Source organism: Colobus angolensis, unplaced genomic scaffold (genome assembly GCF_000951035.1).
Source record: "Colobus angolensis palliatus isolate OR3802 unplaced genomic scaffold, Cang.pa_1.0 Scaffold117, whole genome shotgun sequence".
In the NCBI taxonomy this organism is placed as follows: Eukaryota; Metazoa; Chordata; class Mammalia; order Primates; family Cercopithecidae; genus Colobus; species Colobus angolensis.
The window spans coordinates 4,024,381-4,048,147 of NW_012112808.1; the positions used below are offsets into that span (position 1 = coordinate 4,024,381).

Here is a 23,767-nt window from a genome sequence, read left to right on the forward strand (position 1 = left end):
GGAGATTTAATAACATAAACTCTATGAAGGGGTGTCAAGAAGATGAGATTGCAAGAAAGGCTGGCTGGTCCATTTTATAGCCTCATGCCTTCCCCCAGCACGACATCCAATTGCAGCATCCCAGAAGCCTAAAGGCAGCCTCGCGAGGGTGATAGTAAGAACTGCTGCTAAGGACTTCTCTCGGACAGTCACTGCTAGCCCTTTACTTCCACTATCTCATTTAATCCCAGGAGGTTAGCATTCCTAGTCTTAATTTAGGTGAGAAAACAGGATCAGAAAATAAAGCAAATGGCCTTAACTCCTATGTCCTTATCCATTCCACAAGGTCCTGGGGCCTGGAATCTCCTTCCCTTATTGCAAAAGGAAAAAGACTTACAATGTCTGTGCCTTTACAGACACTCTGCAAGTAGCGGGTAGGGGCTGGACTGTCCCCCACAGGCAGCGCAACTGGCACAATATCTACATTTAGTTGCACATAAGCAATATTTACAATTAACAAAAAGTCGGCGCCATTGCAACATTTAGGGGAAGAGTTAGCTTGGAATATACTGAGGCCCTCTTAGTCAAGGTACACGTCGATACCAGGCTTTATTTTCTGAGATTGCACTGGACAAGCAGGACAGACCTCTAATGATCGTCAAGCACCATGTGATTATGAGAGAGGGCAGGAGGGGAGCACCGCGGGAGAGGAGAGAGAGGAATGAGGATGTATGCTGAGATGAACGGCAATTTATCTCCCAGTTTCTGAATATGCTTAGCATTCCATCATAATCTGCATACATGTGGAATTTAAGGCCAGAGGGAACACTGGAAATAATGTTGTCCAAGTCCCTCTAAGGAATCTGAGGTCCGGAGATGTGATCATCCCAACATCTCACAACTAGCCAGGAACTTTATGCAAGATCAATGCAGTGTTTTCAATGAAGAGAAACGGGAGAGCTATTTCAGCATTAACTCAGCTGGGCCCTCCCAAAGGACTGGGCCCTTGCCTGTCGTATTCACTGGTGTACCCCTAGTGCCTAGAATGGTGCCAGGCATTTAGTAGACAGGTGATAAATATTTTTTAAATGAATGAGGGAATGAAAATATTCAGCCAGCATCAGCTAGACACAAGAGAAATGTCGACTGGTGGCAATAGGACCGGCGGGCCAGCCAGGCAAACATGGCAAGGAGGCTCTGCCTTGGTCGGAAGGGCTCTGCCTCCTCTCAGTGCCCTCCGGTCACTCGTCCACCCCCACACTGGAACTTGTTCTCAGATGCAGATGAGTTAGGTCTAGGGCAAATATACTTGTTGAAGAACACAGAGGCTACACAGGGAGATTTGGAGGGCAGCCCCGGGGCTGGCTGTGCCACTTGGCAGAGGAGGCCCTTATGACCACGAAGCACACTCGTGGGGCAGTAGGATCGAGGAATCAACAGCCGTGGCAATCGCCACTCTCCATAATGTGCAGGGCTGCACAGAAACAGCTTCCAAGGTGCAGTGAGTGGTGATTGTCAGGTTTGTGGGTTTCCTCGGCATTAATCTTCCCGGAGAAGGAGTCAATTTGAAAAGCAATTTTCTAAAGAGGCTTTATCAAGAGAGTCAGTGAAGGATGCTCAGTTACAATCAAAGGGGAAAATACACCTGGCTGTGACCAGCTGCACCAGCTGTGTGTGCAATGAGTGGAGCCAGCCCAGGCCAGCCCCATCAGCCAGCCCGGAGTGACCTGTCCAGCACAGTCTGCCCCCAGCCCCTCTGGGCACCCTGAGGGGACTATTCACTGAGCTCCTTTAAGGCTGTGCCAAAATATGTGATCCGGCTCTGAAGTTTAAGTGAATTTTGAAATAAATGTTAAAACCTGGTATCAATGCTGGAAGCAGCATGAGAGTGAGAGGTCAGTGTGTGCTCGGCCCTGTGCCACCTGGGGGACTGTGGACCAGCACTCCCGAGCTGCAGAGTCTTCCTGCATGAGCTCATGCCCACCTGACTCTGCCACACGGAGAGGAGAAAACCTCATCGTGGCTACCTGCTGAGTGTCCTCATGTGACTGCCACAAAAGCAGGCATTTTAGGCACTTGAGAAAGAGTGGTTGTCATTGTTACTATTGTGATTATTCTATCAAAACAATCACAGCTTTATAACTTTTTTTTTTTTTTTTTTTGAGACAGAGTCTTACTCTGTCACACAGGCTGGAGTGCAGTGGCACAATCTTGGCTCACTGCAACCTCCACTGCCCAGGTTGAAGCAATTCTCCTGCCTCAGCCTCCCGAGTAGCTGGGATTACAGGTACACACCACCATGCCTGGCTAATTTTTGTATTTTTAGTAGAGACGGGGTTTCTCCATGTTGGTCAGGCTGGTCTTGAACTCCTGACCTCGTGATCCACCCGCCTTGGCCTCCCAAACAGCTGCTGGGATTACAGGCATGAGCCACCACACCCGACCTAAGAACTCTTAAACCTCCAGAAAGCATGCTTCATTTTCTGCAGCAAATGAGCTCCAGATCATGGCCTGGAAACTAACACCCTATGACTATTTAAAATATTTCTGCAGAGCCTCTTTTTTTCCACCACCAACCTCCTCCTATTTAAACTTCTTATAAATCGACAGTTAGTTCCTGAGCGTGTATCTCCTTTTTGCTTTAAAGTAAGAATGTTGTATTCCTTTTCTTATAAAAGCAATACATGGTCACTCTAAGAAAATCAGAAAATACAAGTGAGCAAAAAAAAGAGAGAAACAAGAAACATCTGGAAAATACTGTTCCTAGGCTCTCCCAATGCCATGATGCCAGCCAAAAACCTTACCTGTGAGGGGAGAATGGTGTTCTTTCTCTACCAAGTTCGCTGCCTTTGGAACTCACAGCATGCTTTTAATTTAATTTCATAGTAACTTAACATTCTCAGAAGAGTCCAGCCACATGTCTCTTCTCTCAGGGGACCCAGCTCTTATGCAGGAAGCAGTTCACATGGCAGGGCAGGATCGGGCAGTTTTTCTAGCTGGCAGTCTCTCCATGGTGGTTAAAAGAAAGCCAGACTCCCAGCCAAGGTGAAAAGAGTTGTTCTAGTGCTGGGATGATCTCTTATGATGGAAGGAGAGAAATATAGATTGGACTAAAACTGAGATGACCTTCAACCACACCGTGGCTAAGGGGGCTTCAGTAGACGGTGACAGTGCCTGGTTCGGATCCTCTTCCCTGGGCTGTGCACCACCCCAGCTGCTGTGGGCATTGGCTGCTAACTGTGGTCTTCTGCCTGTGTCTCTGAAGAATCACCCTCAGGGGCTATGGAAACGCGGCTGAAATAAGAATACTTAAAACCAATGCTCCTGCCCCCAAGCAGGACAACTGTGTGGTGGTGTTGATGCTCCAAAGCCAGCATGGCCTCTGACCACCAGGCGCACCCCAGTGTCCAAGGCTTCTAGGAAAATGTGTGATTCTTAACACAAGTTTGTGTGTTTGTCCCTACTCCCACCTGTCTTTCGGCTTTCCAAGGTGCATGGAATATTTCTTTCAGTCTTCTTCCATCTCTCCCTTGCACCCTCTCTCACAAATGCACAACACTCACTCTAAAGTAAGACTTTTAGCCTGGGCAGTCAATGGCCTGTGTTCTAGTTTCCCCTTCTCAGCCTCGCTGTCATTTTCCCTCCCTTGGTCGTAGTCGCTGAGGCCTTCCCCACGACCATGGGGCTCCTGGGAGAAACAGATACAACAGCTGCCATGGAAGACTCACACAGACAGGAACACACCAGCCCTTCTTGTCCTGCCAATGAGGTTCCTTCTTGGGACTCAAATTCCAGGCTCCTCTACCATGCCCTTAATGTCAAAGTGGTCCCCAGCCCAGATCTATCTTTACAATAACTTCTTAAGGGCTTTTTAAAGAAAGCAAAAGAAGTGAGAGTGACTGAGCCCACAAGATGGAATAAGGCCCATATTCTGTATCACCAGCAATGACATGAATATAGTCAATAGGCCTCAGACACTGTGCAGAGGGATGGGGTAATCAGTTTCCAATTGCTCTTCTCTAGAGACAAATAACACCGGTTTTAGGTTGGGTTGCCTGAAAGCAGAGCCTGTGAGCCAGGCAAAAACTGAAGGCCCTTGAAACAGAAGCCCAAGAGACTCTGCCTCTTGTTGTTGTTCTTATCAGATTCAAATTCAACATACATAAACAATTTAGACCCACACTATCCAGTACAGAAGCAACCAGCCACACGTGGTTATATAACATATTAGATTAATTAAAATTGAATAAAATAAATTGAACATTCATTTCTTCATTCACATGATCTATGTTTCAATTGCTCACTAGCCACATGTAGCCAGTGGCTACCATGCTAGAGATTATATATATACAACATTTCCATCATTGTGGCTAGTGGTGGTCTAGACATTTGTAAATATACTATGTATATAAGTATGTATGTATAGACACATTATATATATGTACACATATAATGTATATGTATGATAATTTATCTTGCTAGCAACTGTTCAGGGCAGGAATTAATAGCTCAGATCATGTAAATACTTGCTCACAACTGGACTCATAGTCTGAGACTCTTCGCGCTACCCTATACAGCTGTCCACTGCTGGGCTGGAGCCCAAACAATCTTTAGTCATTTATCACTTACCTGCTCTGTTTCTGATCTTGTTCTGAATAAATAGCACCGTCTTTGAGAAATCCAGGTTATGGCCCTCATTATCCCGACCTCCAAAGTTGGCTTAATGCCTGCTTTCCACCAAATGGATGGATTTCCCCAGATCCTGGGGACAGAAAGACCACCCCCACCATCACTAGATCCCCATAGCTGATGGACACTCCATACATCATTCAGCATCAGCATCCAGGGGTGGGAGAGGAGAACACAGCAGTGCTCCATGAAACCGTTTAAGTATATACTTGTAAAGTTCCTCCGGAGAGTATTAATGAACTGCACTGTATGTTTTAGCAAGCCCTCCCAGGCTCATGGCCTTAGTTCCTAGGGCAACGCAGAACCAAGGCTTGACTCCGAGCTGGGCATGCAACCACTGTCTTTTTGTAAATGTGCTTTACAAGATGTGTGTTTAAAAATATCCACCATCTTACACTCCAAAATAAAAGCCATGTTGAGGAAGGATATTTGCATAGACAATGGGCCAGTACCATGTGCCAGGCATTGTGCCTGGTATTTTATTTATTTATTTATTTATTTATTTATTTTTCAGCACAGGAAAATAATATTTATTATATTTTAGCTAGAAACAGAGCAGATAGCTAGTTCACGAGGTATGAATTTTTTTTTTCTTAAATCAGGCTTAAACAACAATAATAAAAAACAAATCTGCATATATATGTTGGTCACTGTTATAATCTTCAAGGGCACAAAAGCCAGTAGCATAAAGAAACATGAATAATGACTGAGAAGTTCTGATGTGCCAAAAACAAAGATCACTGCATTAAACTCCTTTATTTTGCTAATTTAATTATTAAACATTTAATAATTATTATTATTTGGCAAAATATCAAACATGCAGATAGTATTCCTACAAGAATATTGCCTTAATATCATCAATATTAACACTAAGTTTATTCCTCTCCAAAATTCAATGAGTTGTGGTTCCACTTTCTACACTTATTAGTGTTAGTGGTAATGTGAAAAACTGATTTTGTTTGCAGGGTTAAGTAGCAGATTGACTTCGCATTTGGTGGCCAGCTGTGTACCCTAATTTTTCATCTATTTTCTTAATATATTTAATTACATTTCATAAACCCTGAGATAACCTGCTAATGATTGTGTACTTTTAATCTATACTTTATTCCACTCAATTTGAACCCCACATGATAAGTCTTCAAAATTATTTACAGATGGTTGTAATTGAAGCAATGACAAAATTTACTACTTGTATAGATAAGACTGATAACAAGGCCTTTAACTAAGAGTTGCATATTTTATATGCACTTTTAACTTGCTAGGAGCAACTCTTAAAATTACATCTATCATTCTGTCAGAAAGCAATAAGTGCTTTTCATTTTGCTTACTTCTATACGTGTAACCAGATTCACCTTTTTCCTCCCTTGTAAAACAACTATTTTTTTTCCTTCCCCAAGTATTAATACTTGTCTTCCAACTGAACAACTGCTAAACAGAACTTAGTATTTGCACAGCACATTGATAACTATAGTGCTTAGCACAGACATATGCCCACAATAGGCATCTGATAAATGTTTGTTCCACATGGCATGAATTGTAAGGCAGCTGTTTGAGTCACATACTGTTCATCATATACTGCAACTAATTTTATTTAACTAGGAAATTCAGTTTACCAGATTTAATTATTCACCCTCAAGTGTAAATCCAAAAATTTGAAATAAAAAAAATCGATTTGCTAATCCTCAGATAAAGTAAACAAGTTAATCATAGCTGTTACTATACTGTTAATTGATAGAGATTTTTTAAAAATTACTTTCCACTAAATATTATGTACAATTAAGTGAGGGGAAGAAAGTTTAAAAAAACGAAAAGATGTTAGCTAATTCTCATCATTTTCTCCACATTTATCCTTGCAGCTTATTTATTCATATATTTATTCCTGTTAACTTCTCTAGCTGAAAGAGAATTTTATTATCTGAATGGAGTTCCCTATCACCGTATATCCCCATCACAAAATACTAGTGAAAAGCTGGTGTAAATGTAAGGTTGTATTTTCATGTCATGCCATATTTCTGCATTTATTTTTTGCTAGCATTAAATTTTTCCTACTTAAATGATGCTGCATAAAATACGAGACAATCTGCCAATTACTATAATATAGCTTGCTTATAATATTCAGTTTTTGTTGATAGCTTTAAAGTATATTACACACTTGTCATTTAGCACACTAATAAATAACTATTTTTGAAAGGATACACTGACAAAATCTTAAGTTAATGGCTTTAGCCCAACATTTTTAGTCAGTTAAAGAACAACAGCAATGGCAAAAACATTGACAATATAGTTCATGGTCCAGTTCTCCCATCTTACAGTACAGGTTCCATCAGATGTGGTATCCCAAAAACAAGAGCTGGCTGTGAAAGCCGTATGCGCTCTTCTGGACCACTGCACAGTTCACAGTATATTTATAAGCTTTTCCCAGCTTAACCAGATGTGTTAAGGATTATTCCACTACGCTTGCGATTGGTCCACGGGTTGATGTTGTTGTAATTATAATCTTCGCCACCTAAAACCCCATCTGCACACTCTGACAATATTGTGAGCTTCCTCAGCATTGAGGCCAGCCTCGCAGTGGCGTTGGTACTCCTCCATGGTAGAGCCGGCTCTCCCTAGGGGCAGAGCGACACCTGTGCCTGGTATTTTTTTTTTTCCTTTCCTTTTTTTTTTTTTTTTGAGACGGAGTCTCGCTCTGTCACCCAGGCTGGAGTGCAGTGGCCGGATCTCAGCTCACTGCAAGCTCCGCCTCCCGGGCTTACGCCATTCTCCTGCCTCAGCCTCTGGAGTAGCTGGGACTACAGGCGCCCGCCACCTCGCCCGGCTAGTTTCTGTATTTTTAGTAGAGACGGGGTTTCACTGTGTTAGCCAGGATGGTCTCGATCTTCTGACCTCGTGATCCGCCCGTCTCGGCCTCCCAAAGTGCTGGGATTACAGGCTTGAGCCACCGCGCCCGGCCTGTGCCTGGTATTTTATACATGGTCTTATTTAACCACATAAGAACCACCCCCAATGACAGTGAAACTTCAAATACTTAAATAACCTGCCCAAGCTCTCATGAGCAGTAAACATAGAAGCAGAATTCTAATCCAAATGGGTTTATTCCCGAAGTCTGGAGTCTTTCTATTACACCATGTAATCCTCAAATGCAGTTTCCTTTTCTCCTTGTTTCTAGTGCAAGAATCTTTGAGCTTCTCACACTCCAAGAAGGCCATCTCCAGAAAGGAGATTGCCTGCAAGGACAGCCTAGAGAATACTTAGGCTTAACCTCGCTCCAACTCTCGCCAAAGAGACCCCCAAAGTCTCCTGATTGCTCATTGGACTGCCTTTCACTGGAATTAATTTACCCATTTTCAGCTTTTCTTAAGGGTAGTAATAGCAGTCATATTAGCAATAGCTTCTATTTATCGAAGTACTTAGCACTTTAAAAGAAAAGCATTACGAGTTCCTGCCTCAGTCTGAGTTGTCCCAAAAGTCCAACCTGAGACAAGACTTGGGTGCTCACAGCTTTTTGAGAAATGATCCCAGGTAACACAAGTGAGGAAGTGGGGATGTAAAATAAGGGAGGGGAGAAAAGCCAATGAAGAGTGCATGAATGAGCGAGTTGCCACCGTGGGCAGCTGAGCTCAGTCCCACTAGGCACACTGAGTTGTCACGCTGAGGAATAGAGAAGCTGGGGTAAAAACCTTGCAGTCATTGGGAGACAGTTACCCCTCAAAGGTTAAATCCCTGCCACCTTTGGGCCGCCCTGCACACTGGCTGCACAGGCTTCCATGGAGGTGGGAGGAAGCCCGGAAACACCGGGAGATTCTCGCGCCTGGGGCGGGAAGCAGTGGAGGTGCAACGGAGCTTCAGCTGCAGGCAAACTCAGAAGGGACTTAGGAGACTCAGGAGGGGCATCACAGCATCTGCTACTTTCTCCTTCCACACGGAAGGTTCCAAGCGTAAGTAACTTGCTCACAGCTGGGTGTGTTGGCTCACACCTGTAATCCCAGCACTTTGGGAGGCCAAGGCAGCTGGATCACTTGAGGCCAGAAGTTCAAGACCAGCCTGTCCAACAGGGTGAAACTCCGTCTCTACTAAAAATACCAAAAAATTAGCCAGGCTTGGTGGCACATGCCTGTAACCCTGGCTACTAGGGAGGCTGAGGCATGAGAATCTCTTGAACCCAGGAGCTAGAGGTTGCAGTGAGCTGAGATCACACCACTGCACTCCAGCCTGGGCAACACAGTGAGACCCTGTCTCAAAAGAAAAAAATATATATATACAAGTAACTTACTCAGGCTCGCACAGCCAGTGTGAGAACTAAACCCAGGTCTGTCTGATCAACCCCAAAGCCCTTGCCGTTTCTGCTACCTGAAGCTGCCCTCAAAATCCCATGTAAGGTGCACCTACCACTGTTTATCTTATCTCTTCTTCACTCTGTCCTCAGGAAAATACCATCCACTGGCAAGTTGATGCTGACACTCACAACCGATGCCTGTGAGGGGAAGGAAAATTTTGTCCGCTACCTGGAGCATGTCCAGGCTGTCATCACGGTCAACGCAACCAGGAGAGGAGACCTGAACATCAACATGACTTCCCCTATGGGCACCAAGTCCATTTTGCTGAGCCGGCGTCCGAGGGATGACGACTCCAAGGTGGGCTTTGACAAGTGGCCTTTCATGACCACCCACACGTGGGGGGAAGACGCCCGAGGCACCTGGACCCTGGAGCTGGGGTTTGTCGGCAGTGCTCCGCAGAAGGGGGTGCTGAAGGAGTGGACCCTGATGCTGCATGGCACTCAGAGCGCCCCGTACATCGACCAGGTGGTGCGGGATTACCAGTCCAAGCTGGCCATGTCCAAGAAAGAGGAGCTGGAGGAAGAGCTGGACGAAGCCGTGGAGAGAAGCCTGAAAAGCATCCTTAGCAAGAACTAGGGCTGCACATCCGCCTTCCCCGCTGCCCTCCCTCCCTGGCTCCGCCTCTGTCCTCGCTCCACGTTTCAGGCAGGCACCTAGCAATTCCATCACCCATACAGGGAATTCCATCTTCTTAATCCGAAGCTTCGCTCACTGTCAATGATTATTTTCATTACAATGGAAACAATCTTTTTTACTCTATGCCCCAAATATAGCGTTCCCAACAACATCCATGTCCTATGTGTGACTCTAAATTCTTTATTTCTGTCATTCAAATGGGTGATATCCTGAAAAAAAACAAACAAACAAAAAAAATAGGACAGCTTTCCCCTCAATTTTTTTTTTTATTTCTGAGAAGAGAAAAGAACCCATTTTAAAAGCCACATACAGTGACTCCAAGAATGATTGTCCGTGGTCTCAGATGAGGGGCTGTTATGTAACAAGAAAATCAAAGCTGAGGCCAGGGTAAGTGCCACATCTCTGAAAGCACAGGAGACACGGTGCTGTAAATCCTTTGGGGAGTGATGTTTTGAATTTAGAGATTGTCCAGGGGTATAGATTAAGGTGGTGTGATTCAAAAGATGCCATTCACAGAGAGCCCTAGTTACTGCATGGGGAAAGAGATCCAGGAAGCATGAGGGCTGGTTATTTTACTACCAACACCAAGATAATTCATTCTACTTAGCCAGCATGGCGAATATAAAACTCACGGAGCGTGGCTGTGCTCTCACCAGCTGCTGCTCTGAGTTATGTTAAAATCCGCTAGGGCAGCCCACATTTTTCTCAGTTTGTATAGAGTTCATCCCAGCACCAATTTTCTGGGGCTCCTCACACCCAAAAGAGAAGAAAAATTAAGACAAGCCTGGCAACTCACCTGGTGAAGAGTAGTTTACTAGCTTTTCAAACAAGAATGTCCCTTTTCCTAAGTCACTTCAAGGTTTCTTAATCTGATCTGAGTGAGAGGCAAGAGGAGTATTTTTTTTTTTTTTTACAGCTTTATACACATAGACGTGGGCTTTGATTTCCAAATAATATAATGGAAGAGCAATCTCATACTCCTCCACAGTTTGATGTCATTAATGTGTTGGGAAAAAGGCCTCTGTCCTGAAAGAGTCATGGGAGGTTAAAGGGGCACGTTTGAAGATGCGAGCACTATCTTCACATAGTTCTCCGGTTGTATGGAGCCTCTTCTGCCAAGAGAGGACCATGCAATTCATCCCAGAGGAACCTGAGGCCTGAAGGAGGCGAGAGAAGACCTCTGTTAGGAAAGCACACAGTTACCTTCTCAGCAACTAAGCAATCCCTGAGACTATTTAACACGCAACCCAAAGGTTATGATCAATCCCAAAAGTCACCACTTTATTCCCAACTAGACATTACTAGACTAGACCTCAGGTCACTTTGTTTACCTACTCAGAGATTGGCTTCTCATCCCCACCCCAGTGCCAGTGCACACCCATTCCCAAGAAATGCTTTGTCTTCAGCCTCTCCAGGTACCATCTCCCTTCCTGTGGGAGCACAGAGCTTAGCCTGGAGCCCCTCTCCTTCAAGCCAGCAACACAGAGCACTAGGTTCAATTCCCTGAAGGTGGCCACTTTAAGAGAGAAACCTGAAAACCCCATTTGCTTTCTTTTCTCCCATATTGGCATGGATTTCTGTCTTCTCTAACACCTTGTGACCTTCTCTATATCATGCTTTAAAGTGTAATAATATGATTTTTTAAAAGAAATTTATTACTTGTTGCAAAGATCTTTTTAAACCAGTTTAGATTTCAAGAAAAAATAAATGGAAATCATTGAAAATTCATTTCACATTAATGGTCTGAAAATAAACCAAAGGACATTATGTGTGCATGTATGTATAAGTGCACACAGAAATATATATACATATGTAGACTATACACATGTGTGTATATATGTGTATATATACATACACTTGTATAAATGTATATACACATATACCTATAATGTGTGTATGTGTATTTATTGAATAAACAGATACCGTATTCATCTCAAAAATAATATTCAGAGAATATCAAGATGATTCTGGCTGAAGAAAAAGGCCAGTGGAAATTCAGGTGAAAATATTCATCGATTCCCATTGCATCACCTCTGTAATTTTGCAGCTCTCTGTATAAACATTAAATGTCTTATATAGCAGCAAAAATATAAAATAGTTGTCCATATTTTCACAGGTGTGGTGTAATTTATAAAATTAGAAAGCAACATATCAGCTTCTTAAGAGAAATGGCAAGTTTTGATATGAGTATACAATATATAAAAATATATATAGTGCTATATATAAATACTTGGTCTCTATTTCATTTTTTGCATCAGTATTAACACTAAAATATGTCTCATTGGTGATGTTTTTATGATATCCCTGATCCTAACTCAAGAGACAGTTATTTATAGTCATTTATTTTAAAAAATGAAAATAAGTGAATAATGATTAATTAGGTTAACATTGTTGCTCCCTGTGACAAAATTTTATAAGTAAATTTCAAAAGACATCTTGTAAATTAGGAGGCTCAACAATAAAACATTACCTTCCAGAAATTATGTCAGATGTGCTATATCATACATGAAAATACTTTCATCCATTTTAGGGACAGATAATTTAAAAATTGCCAAAGAGAGATCTAAAGAGCCTGCTTTAATAAGTATGCATAAAAGACATAATTAGCATATAAATCATACACAAATTATGATGTACAGCAGTATTTTTCAAATTCTAGTTACATCCATTAGTGGGTTGTAAAATCAATTTAGGAAGTCAGTTTTTAATAAAATAGAATAAGTTAGAATACAGTAGGAGAGAAGAAAATCATAGGATAGAATAGAATAGAATAGAATAATCATGTATAATAAGGATAAGTATTGTTTCCTGAAATATTTGTTTCAGATTTGTGTGTGCACACGTGTGTGTGTCTGAGTGTGTGTACTGGATCACAATGTAAAATACATTTTTCGTTGTGGGTGATGGTCAAAAATCTTTTAGAAACACTATTCTAAAATATATTAATCAGGCTAGACTAAGTTATACTGTAGTAACAGACAGTCTCAAAATCTCAGTGGTTTAATACGGCAAAGGTTTACTTATCATCCACACAAATTCCATTGAAGGTTCAGGTGACTCCCCAAGGCCACAGACCTCCATGCAGTGACTCAGGATCCAGGTTGCTTCACCTTATGGTTTGTAATCCTAACACAAGGCTGCTATAATCACCATGCAGAAGAGAACCCACGGAGGACATTCATCCACTCCTCGATGTTTAGCCTGAAGAAGACACATGCATCACTTCTGCCCATTGCCCACTGGCCAGTATTGGACAATAGCCCTGGCTAAATGTAAAGCAACTAGGAAATGTGTGACAACTGAAGGAATATTTGGTGAGCCTTAGAGTTTCTACCACAGAGAGTGCTTCACATTCCCTTAAAACATGTTCTTTTTTTTTTTTTTTGAGACGGAGTCTTGCTCTGTCGCCCAGGCTGGAGTGCAGTGGCGCCATCTCGGCTCACTGCAAGCTCCGCCTCCCTCTCCTGCCTCAGCCTCTTGAGTAGCTGGGACTACAGGTGCCCACCACCACACCCAGGTAATTTTTTGTGTTTTTAGTAGAGACGGGGTTTCACCGTGTTAGCCAGGATGGTCTCGATCTCCTGACCTCGTGATCCACCCACCTCGGCCTCCCAAAGTGTTTCATCGTGTTAGCCAGGATGGTCTCGATCTCCTGACCTCGTGATCCACCCACCTCGGCCTCCCAAAGTGCTGGGATTACAGGCGTGAGTCACCGCACCAGGCCAAAACATGTTCTTAAGAACCAATTTAACATGGCAATCACTCTTCATGGATGGTACCATGAACATTATTACAAACTGGCTGTACCTTACCCTATGAGGCTGAAGACTGTTCTAGAAAAAGATCTTAATAATTATTCATAAAATATTAATATACTATTTATCAAAGTTCATTATAAAAAATTTATAATTCAGTCCTCTGATATAAAACTTAAACTCAATTATTAAAATCTTATTAGCTGGGCATGGTGGCATGTGCCTGTATACCAGCTACTCAGGAGGCTGAGGTGGGAGGATAGCTTCAGCTTGGGAGGTGGAAGCTGCAGTGAGCCATGATCACACCGCTGCACTCCGACCTAGGTGACAGAGCAAGACACTGTCCCAAAAATAAATAAATAAATAAACAGAGTCTATTACTGAAAATAGATATTGGCGGATATAAGGTCCAAGGTTTGATCTTGTGATTCTGAGACACTCCTTTTCAACACTTAGGTTTCAAGACTGATTTCCAAAAGATTAAGTTTAAAAAATGATACAAAAAAATTCTGATAGAGTTACTACTCTACATCTTCATTACTATCACTTATAAGTTAATGCATGGTTTTCATGTGATCAGCACATTTGCTTGGAGTGAGTATATGAAAACCACACAGTGTAAGACCTTCAGGACACATAGTATTTTATAGTTAGAGAAAGAAGTGCTGACTTAGGGGAAATGGTGATCTCACAGCTAACGTGTTTAGATGCAAAGAGTCTAATTTGGTAGTAATTTCTAAAAAGCAAAATGCAAAGATAAAGGACAGTGGTTGTGGAAGAGAGTTAGGGGTCCTTAAAACTCTGGCAGTGTGAAATGCCAGAGACAGAATGTCTCCTAGGCTAATGTAGGTGGTTCAGTTGTGGCCAGCAGGGTGGTTCTCTGTCTCCAAAGAATCAGTCAAGAGTGTGGGAGGATGGAGGGCACTCAGTACATGGGAGCTTAGATTAAACGAGAGTCAGGGTGACCAAAGCTGGAAGACAGTGTCTGGCAGCATTCAGGGTAGGGAAACATGAAGCCTGACAAAAGGGAGAATTCCTGTCCCTGAAGAGCTGAAGTCTATTGAAGGACACAGGCCAATGCATTGGCAGAGCCACCCCAGAGAGAGTGCATTAAAACAGCACCACTTGCCAATGGTCGCACTGCAGGCTCATCCACAGCCTCTTCATGCCTTATTCAGCTTCCTAAGAATATTAACACGAGCATAAACGATACAAGCAACTAGATCTACAGAAAACAACACCCTCTCTTCGCATTGTAAATTAATCAGCTAGTACTTGAGTTTTTTCATTAGTCTCTTGTGCATTTAGTTGAACCCTTTCTTTGGCTTCAAAAAACCCTGATCGAATTTGGTTTCAGATTTATAAGGGACCTGGAATCAAAGCCTGAGACCTGGGGTAAATTCTCCAAGCCAATGTCCTGGCTTCACGTTTCTCTTAGAACTGAGAGTCAGGTTTGTGAACCTGGGAATAGAATGATCTCAGGTGAGGAATGCACTCGGCCTAAAAAGATGAAGATTCTGTGTTGCTAAATTTTTAATGCTCACCCGTGCATGGTTTGGGGTGGGATGGGGTGGGAAGGCAACTAGAAATCTCAGCTCACAGAGTTTCAGGTGCCAGAAGAGCCAAACGAGGCTGGCAATTCCTTAGGCCTAATGTCACTGTTACTGATTTCCACCCAAGAGGCTTCAGGCCAACCTGCCCTCCCCATCCCAAGACGGGCTGTGCCACCTCACAAAACCCTCAGAGATGTCCCTCTGCATCCGAGAGGACATCCCATGAGCTGCTCAAGCTGGATGGAGGGAAAAAGCTAAACTTTGTCTCTTTCTTTTCTGACACCATGTCCCAGGACCACTGATGGGCCACAGGTGACAGGCAAACTCCTGGTCACAAGGATGCAAGCATGAAGGTAAAGGGACAGGTATGGCTGGCGAGGGCACCAGCCCAGCGGAGTCATTGACCAGGAATGTATCTTCTGATAAAATAAGTTTCAACTCAAAAGCTCTGTTGGTTTGAATACAACGTAAGTCAGCGTGGCTTTTTATGTTGTTTGCTTGCTTTTATCCATGCCTGAGAAAATGGGGTCAGGTATTGTACCAATCAAGATACCAATCATCAATGTGCCAAATGCCACGTGAGTTTTGGGGTGACATCATTGACCAGCAGTGTCCTAACCACAAATCTCTGTTAGAAACATTTTAGGACAAACTTGAAGCTTTTTTTTATTTTTGGGGGGTTTTTTGTTTTTTTGTTTGTTTTTTGAGACAAAGTCTCGCTCTGTCGCCCAGGCTGGAGTGCAGTGGCATGATCTCGGCTCGCTGTAACCTCCGCCTCCCAGGTTCAAACGACTCTCCTGCCTCCGCCTCCCCTGGGATTACAGGCGTGTGCAACCATGCCTGGCTAATTTTTTAAATATTTTTAGTAGAGATGGGGTTTCACCATGTTGACCAGGCTGGTGTCGAACTCCTGACCTCAGGTAATCCACCTGCCTCAGCCTCCCAAAGTGCTGGGACTACAGGCATGAGCCACCATGCCAGGCCAGATCTTTCTTATAATATAAGCTTCAAGTCAAGGAGAGAACTAAATGGAATTACCCAACATGAAGGTGGAAGGAAGAGGCAGGTACCAATGCCCGGTTAGAAGTGTATTCTGAGATGTTAACTGAATTTTGCGGCAGACTCTGTTGGTGCATCCTCCGTATCGGGGAGTCTGTAAACTATAGCCAAACCCAGCACGCGGCCTGCTCTTGTAAATACAATTTTGTTAGAGACAACTGTGCTTGTTTGCTGTTGTATTGTCTGTGGCTGATTTCATGCTACCACAACAGAGCTGAGTAGTTACAGCAGAGGCTGTGCAGCCTACAATCTGGCCCTTTACAGAAAAGGTTTGCCAACCTCTGCCCTCTATCTCCTTAACCCACCTAAAGGTCATCTGTAGACAGTTTCCAGGCATGCAAAGGCCATTCTATCTCTCTGCGTAACTGCAGAGATGTGCCAGACCTCGTGTGAAGCAGGCCAGAGCTGCCAGGGCATCAGTGCCCCGGGGCCACCCTCTCCTGAGGAGAAATGGGATGGAGAGCTGGTGGATGGATAGCTCAGCTTCCTCACCTCCTGCCTGGGACAATCTGAAGATATTCTACCCACTCTCTTGAAGGGTCCTCAGTGGGATGGAGCCCCAGCCGCCCACAGTGGTGGCCAGCTCATTAATGCTCCCTGCGTGGGCACGTCCATTCCCCATCTCATGCCGCCTCCTTCTCCAGTCAGGAGACAGAAACCACACCAGTGGTTTTAACAGAGAGAATTTAATACAAAGCACCATATAATTAGTATAATGAATTGTTACCTAGTCAATTCAAAAAGCAAACACAAGTATCACATGGACCAAAAAGTCTAACATTTGTGGGAGCTGGGGGCTCACACAATGAAGATGCCCTCCTGGCCCAGGCAGGATCCTAAAGCATCCGTGGTACCCCAGCCTGCCTCACCCACCCACAGTGCCCGGAGGTGGAGCACAAGCACACATGTTAGGACCTGAAAGATGGTGAGTTAGACCCGGCAGAGTGAAGCCAGAGGAAACTCAGGTGGAGGTCTGTAGGGGTCCCAATATACAAATCGGTCATCTGACCTGGGTACAGGTGCATGAGGGCAAAAGACTAGAGAAACCACCCAGCAGCTGGCTCATGCCAAGGTTTCCCTCGGGACCACTGGCACTCTCTCACGGAAACCCATGCAGATATTTTCTTGTAAAACCAACGCTTACAGGCCTTAGGGAGAAGCCCAGCAGGTGGTATGGGGCTGGTTATGGAATACAAGTGCCTAGTGGGTCACTTCTTGTCAGCAGAACGTCAAGAAGCAGCTAGCTACCACCTAAGGGGAGAGGTTGGAATTAATACAACTTGAAAGTCTCAGAGGTGGGTGTGCTGGGAGCCAGACCAAGGAGGGGCATCAGCAGGCTAGTGCAGGTATCTCTGCAGAGACTGCGATGAGGCTGGTCCTGCAATTGCTGGGAAACAGCAGAACTGGATTCAGCTGCTGCTACAGGAAGGAACTGCCACTACCAGGGTGAAGAAGCTGTCTCAGTCCGTTTGGGCTGCTGTAACAGAATGTCATAGACTGGGTACCTTATAAACAACACAAATTTATTTCTCACTGTTCTGGCGGCTGGGAGATCCAAGATCAAGGTGCCAACAAATTCAGTGTCTGGCAAAGGCCCACTTCCTCGTTCATATATGGCACCTCCTCACTCCGAACTCACATGCTAGAAGGGATGAGGGGGTCTCTGGGTCTCTTTCATAAGGGCACTAATCTGGTTCATGAGGGCTCTGCCCTATGACCTAGTCTCCCAAAGGTCCCACTTCCTAATACCTTCACCTTGGGGTAAGGGCTTCAACATATGAATTTGCAGGGGACATAAACATTCAGACCATAGAAGGATTGCTGGGGTGGCGTGGACAAGAGCAGAAAGCAAACAAAATGGAGTGAGTGCCTTTTCCCTCCTCAAGACTTTCAGTCTTCGCCCAGCTCCCCACTAACAGCACCTCCCAGGGAGCAGCTGGCTAAGCAGGACTTGGCTGCAGAGTCCCAGCCCCAGCACCACTGGGTAAAGAGGGGCAGATCTGAAGCAAGAGACAGGAGCTTACTACCCTTCCTGCAATACCACCCTAACAAACCGCCTGCACCCAAGACCTTTCTCAGGGTCTGCTTTGGGGGCAACCCAACTTAATCCAAACCTCCTTATCTGTTGATACCAAACCTTATTAATTAGCAGTTATCTTTGGGATCTTTGGGGTTACAAGCAAAGAAAACCAGCTCTAACTAGTGGAAACAAGTAAGCAGTATGCCAACAACATGTGGTGTAGCCCTTAGGCCTGAAGAACCAGCCAACACCATCCCAGAAAAAAAAAAGACAGTGATTGGAGCAAGGCTGGGGTCCCAGAAACACAGCAAGGATTGGCAGGTGACCTTGCCAGAACACCCCGGCCAGGGAGCAAGTGCCAGCACTTGCAGCCTGAGCTACACTAGACTCCGATTCTAATTTCATTGAGGGTGAACCTGATTGGGCTGGTCTGGGTCATTGGCCCACCCTGAGGCCAGAGGAAAGCAGAATATCTTGATACATTAGGGCTGTATCCAGTGTGGGAGGAGTGGCTACTCAATACAAAATCAGGGCTGTGGCCTGAGGGATGTGGAGGTGGGAGTGGCAGATGTTAATCTGCTGTCTTAAGTTGGGTCCTCCCAGAAGACAACCCTGAGACAAGGAGTGAAGGGCAAGTCATTTATGTGAAAGGAAGCATCTATATACTGAGGAGAAGGAAAGTGAGACAGGAAAAGGAGGAGGCCAATACCGGAGGCACTGATAAGTACATTTCTTCATATGCATCTGAGGCTCAAACCCACTTGGGAGCTCCAAGAGACTACGCAGAATATGCCTAAAAGTTACCCTAACAGCGGAGTGAAAGGGCTGGAGAGAGAGAGACCTGCTCCTCCAGGTCCTGTCCACCCTTGATGGAGGGCTGCTCCCGGGAGCATGAACTCCCCAGGACAACCAATCTGCCCAGTGTATGGACCAAGCATGTGCCTGTGGCCACATGAAACTCTAAGGCAGAGTCACATGTGCCTGCCGTGAGAAGCTTGAGTGCAGTCACGAACCGGAACAGGGAGAGTTGGGGGATCTGGCGAGACACCCCAGGTGGCGGATACAACAGCAGTGATGGGTCCCTGACTCAAGTGCTGGGAAGATGAGTGGGACAGGGGCTACCACGCAGCTGCTGTATGGAGTAGGCAGCTCTGGGAGAGTCTTGCTCCCAGCAGACCCGAAGCTGCCTCAGGGAAGAGGAGATGGCAGACATGGATGCTGTCAGGAGGCCTGCTCTGACTCCACGTTACTAACAGGAAATTCTTTATGAAACCAAAGATTTCGTGCCTGTTTCAGAGACCCTGGAGAGAGAGAAAGCCCAGAAATGAACCCATTCTGCAGCTCTACAGGAGAAAACAGAACCAGACTGGGACAGTAGAGTGTCAAGAAAATGAGCAACTGAGTCAAATCCCTGGGACCCTTGCACCTCCAGAGCCCGAGTAGGCCCCAAAGTGTGCACTGCAGCCAGCCCCACATTTCACAGCATGGGCTCAACCTTCAGGCTGAGGTGCATCTTCCAGGAAATGGTGCTTACCTGGTCCCTGCCTCCCACCCTCACCTCACCTCCTTCCATTGTCCCCCTGCAGTCCCCTTTGCATCTCCTTGAATAGGCCAAGTTCACTCCTGCCCCAGGGCCTTTACACTTGCAGCTCTCTCTGCCTGAAATGCTCTACTCTCCACTCTGTATGTGATGCCCTGTGTTGTCATTCAGGTCCCACGTCACCCCTTCACAAGGTCTTCCCTTACCACCCAATCCAAACTAGACCCCCAGTCATTCTAGCAGGTCACACTAGTTGAGTCCCTTCATGGTACAGTCTCTGACTTTCTCTTCGCTACCTGCTTGCATGGCGTTTCCTTCCTCCCCGACTAGAATTATCACGTCTGTGAGAGCAGGACCACGTCCCACTCTTCCTTGTTGTCTTGCAGTGACCAGGACCATGCCTGGCACAGAACAGATCCCAATCCATTTTTCTTGACTGATTGAATATAATGTAAAAATGACCTTTCTTTCCAAAGCAATACCCCCTGCCTTTTAAAATAATATGAACTGAACACATAGTTCAGAAAATAAAAAGACCCAAGGAGGAAAAGAAAGGCTCTGCAGTGACTGTTAAAGCTAAGGACAACAGACACACAGGCCCAAAGCCCAGTACATCCTGGGCTCCAGCTAATGGTTTCCATCATTCTCCCTTAAGCTTTTAAGTTATAAATATTTCAAAACTCAGTGGAATGGGTTTCCCATTCACCTTTTAGAAAAAACAACAAAAGCCTAATTCTTTCTTGAAATCCAAACCTCAAATGAATTTGGAACAAGATTGTTTAAAGCTTTAAATAGAAAGGAAAGGTGACTCCATTTAGTATTCAATTATTTGTAACCAAGAAATAACAGAATGTAATTTGTGACTCTGTCAATTTCCTCTAACAATGTGTAGTTGTCTTACCAGATGCTTTTTGTAGGCTGATACTACAACCCATTTAAACACATTTACTCAGTTCACTTAATGTACTTTGGAGAAGCTATACAGGGAGGAGAATTTTTTTAATAGGCGTATTTTTGGACTGTGAGTAGAAAGATAGATGCTGGAGGGCAACATAGAAATTTGTGTAAAGATTCCGGTTTTGAGTAATTTCTGTGTTTTAGAATGTGACACAGTAAGTACTTGTGTGCATGTGTGTGTGTGTGCACGTGCAAGAACATGCACACTCACATGGCCACTGCTATATTATGTTAATTGAGAGCACTGATAAGTCTGAAAAATCGCCCCTTAATGGCACAGCACACTGTCAGGCACATAGTACATGTTCAATAAATGCTTGCTGGACTAATTAACTCATTTCTAAACAAGGAACTTACACAGTGACACTTGACTTTGCTTCTTGAAACCTGACCTGGGATTGCAATCTCTGAGTGAGAAAATTTTAAGTATCTCATACCAAGTACATTTGGTACACATATGGTGGCAGATGACATTGGTACCCTGCCTATGACCCCTTGACCCTCAGTACTTCCATGTGTTTCCAGGCCTGACTTCCTAATGCCAGCACCTAGACGTCTTTGCCCGACAGCTTTCTTGGTCCCCAGAGAGCACACTGGTGTATTAATACCCCAGCTCCCTCACCCCTCAGGGAGGCTGACTCTGAGGCACGTGATCTACACTGTCTCCCAGAGCTCCTCAGTGGCCCCTAGTGTAAGCTGATTTGGTAACGTGCACCTTATTGGTTTCCTTCTCTTCCCTGCCTTCTCCACTGTCCTATTTGTGCATCCTAAATTCATATTCCAATGAAACTTCACATTCTCTGCTTTGGGATCAGCTTCTGGGGGAATCCACGCTAACAGAGATACCTTTAATAATTTTTTTTTTTTTTTTTGAGGCGGAGTCTCGCTCTGTCGCCCGGACTGGAGTGCAGCGGCCGGATCTCAGCTCACTGCAAGCTCCGCCTCCTGGGTTTACGCCATTCTCCTGCCTCAGCCTCCCGAGTAGCTGGGACTACAGGCGCCGCCACCTCGCCCGGCTAGTTTTTGTAGTTTTAGTAGAGACGGGGTTTCACCGTGTTAGCCAGGATGGTCTCGATCTCCTGACCTCGTGATCCGCCCGTCTCGGCCTCCCAAAGTGCTGGGATTACAGGCTTGAGCCACCGCGCCCGGCCCAATAATTTCATCTCTAGGAAAACACCCATCCACATAAGCATGCATTTGTGCTTGAAGTGGAATGAAGATGAGTCAGTGTCATCAACCAGCATGTTTCTGTGTGAAATCCAGAAAATCCAGCGTCCAGACTCAGATGCTATCTGAGTCTCTAATGAGACTTATGAACCAGGATGAAGAGCATGTCTCTTTCCTAAATGAGGATGGTGTGGTGGCCATTTAACAGAGCATCCTTGTCCTCATGAAGCTGACCCACCTACATTCCCAAGGTCCCTATTAATTAGACAAAGGATGTGCAAGCAAAGAAAACATTTTAATGAAGGCTTCATTGGCAATGCCAGATGGGTCAACTATGGTCTAATCCAAACAGGAACCCTTACCCTTTCATCATTTGCTCTAAAATATCAAAGCATTACCCCTACAGTGGCCCCAAAGACATTTTCTCCCATTAAGCCTGGGCATTTTAAGAGCTCTTCTCTCCTGATTTCTTCTTGTCTGACTTTGTCTTTCCAATCATGGTCTCCACGATCACAGCAGTTTCTTCATATGTCTGAATGCTCTCTGTGGAAATCTTCTCGATAGATTCCACCACTTCTACTGTCTTATAGGCCAAAGCCCTGGGAGGGCCTTTTTCTGGTAGGCTTCTGCCCCTAGTCCCAAGCCCCTCGGCTCCATCCTGATCAGCCACAGGCTTTGGAGGCTGGGGTATAGACGGTTCCTCTGCACCGAGTGTGACCATGGGACAGGGTCTCCCAGACCCCTCGTCCTGCTCCTCACCCTCACGTTTCTCCTCAGGGACTTCCAGCTCTTTGCCATCTGGCTCAATCTCCTTGTCTGTAGGCTGCTGGTCAACTGGCTGTCCATCTTCTTTCTCCTGCAGACCCACCTGCCCATTCTCTAAAGGGGGCTTAGGTGACTCAGGAGAGGGCTCCAACTGGCCATCATAAAGCACAGAGTCTTCCGCAATGGAAACAGCCACCCCACCTTTGGCTGTGACAGAGGAGACACAGAACCTAGGGTCCACGTAATTGGCATCCCCTGTGACCAGCACGTGCCGCTCTTTGGCGTAGAGCTCAGTGGGGGTCTCAGGCTCTTTGGGGCTTCTCACTTTCTCCTTGACCATCCTGTATACTTTCCCAAAGCTTTTGCTTATCTGCCCTCCGTCTGGCACATCCTCTGGAGCCCCTTCTTGTGTCAAAGGACTTACTTCTTTACTTTCTGATTCAAACTTAGATTCACTTTCCTCTTTAAGTACCACCTGTACCAGCTTTGTGTCTTCCAAACCTTTTAATGGTGCATCTTCCAGAGCTCCGTTGGTTTTGTCTTTTGCTATAATCTCCTTTCTCCTTGGAACATTCTTCGGGAGGCCTTTTTGTCTTGGTTTTGCTGCTGTTATATCCTGCAGAGCCCTGGTAAGATCTGGAGAAACACATAGGCAGAAATTCAAGTATAATTGTTATTGAGAGGGAAAGAAAACATGCTGGTTGGAAAACAGGCTAACTCTCTCGGAAACAAATGCTTTTTGTACTAGGGTGGGGCTTCCTTCATCTGGAGCAGAAGCAATGGAAGAAAGGCCTTGGCTTTGCTGCTCCATGGCCCAGGCTGAGGTATAGCTGGGCGACTCTGGACAAGTCACTGGATGCCTTTGGGCTTTCAGAGGGAAGGTGCTCCCTGTTCTGACACCCACAGTTCACCACCACATCAGGCAGAACCTACCAAGGCACTCAAGGCCATTGTCCTGACACTCAGTGGGAGCCCTAGCCCCTGTTCCCACTGCAGCCCCACCGAGCTCGCAGCAGACACTTGGATCCATGGAAGCCCATTCCTCAAAGTTATTCTCTCCTCTGACTTCCTCAAAAGAGAGACGACAGAGCTACCTGGGGGCTTCTGACATGCTCAGATGGTCTTGGGTCTGGGAATGGAACCTGACCACGGTGGATCTACCTCATTCCATGTTTAGCTCAAGCTAGATAAATGCCATCCAGCTACGATCAGCCTCCCCTTCCTCTCAGGCCAAGAGAGGAAGCGATGCTATGAAATTCAGAAATGACAGGAATCCCCTGCCCCAAGTCCACCCTCCTGCTTCCAGACTA

At 45.1% G+C, this 23,767-nt stretch overlaps 2 protein-coding genes across 7 annotated transcripts in view; one reads left to right on the forward strand and one right to left on the reverse strand.

The window, feature by feature from the left end:
- PCSK2 (proprotein convertase subtilisin/kexin type 2) overlaps window positions 1–12,121 on the forward strand; it is a 255,468-nt gene extending 243,347 nt beyond the window's left edge. For all 3 annotated transcript variants that reach the window (XM_011962755.1, XM_011962748.1, XM_011962761.1), the window contains one exon: window positions 9,095–12,121. In XM_011962755.1, the coding sequence (XP_011818145.1) occupies window positions 9,095–9,581 (487 nt within the window). In that variant the 3' untranslated portion in view covers window positions 9,582–12,121. The remainder of the gene's footprint in view (window positions 1–9,094) is intronic.
- Window positions 12,122–21,968: 9,847 nt separating this feature from the next.
- The window catches only part of BFSP1 (beaded filament structural protein 1, filensin), an 85,425-nt gene continuing 83,626 nt past the window's right edge, over window positions 21,969–23,767 (reverse strand). For all 4 annotated transcript variants that reach the window (XM_011962792.1, XM_011962784.1, XM_011962774.1 and 1 more), the window contains one exon: window positions 21,969–23,093. In XM_011962792.1, the coding sequence (XP_011818182.1) occupies window positions 22,138–23,093 (956 nt within the window). In that variant the 3' untranslated portion in view covers window positions 21,969–22,137. The remainder of the gene's footprint in view (window positions 23,094–23,767) is intronic.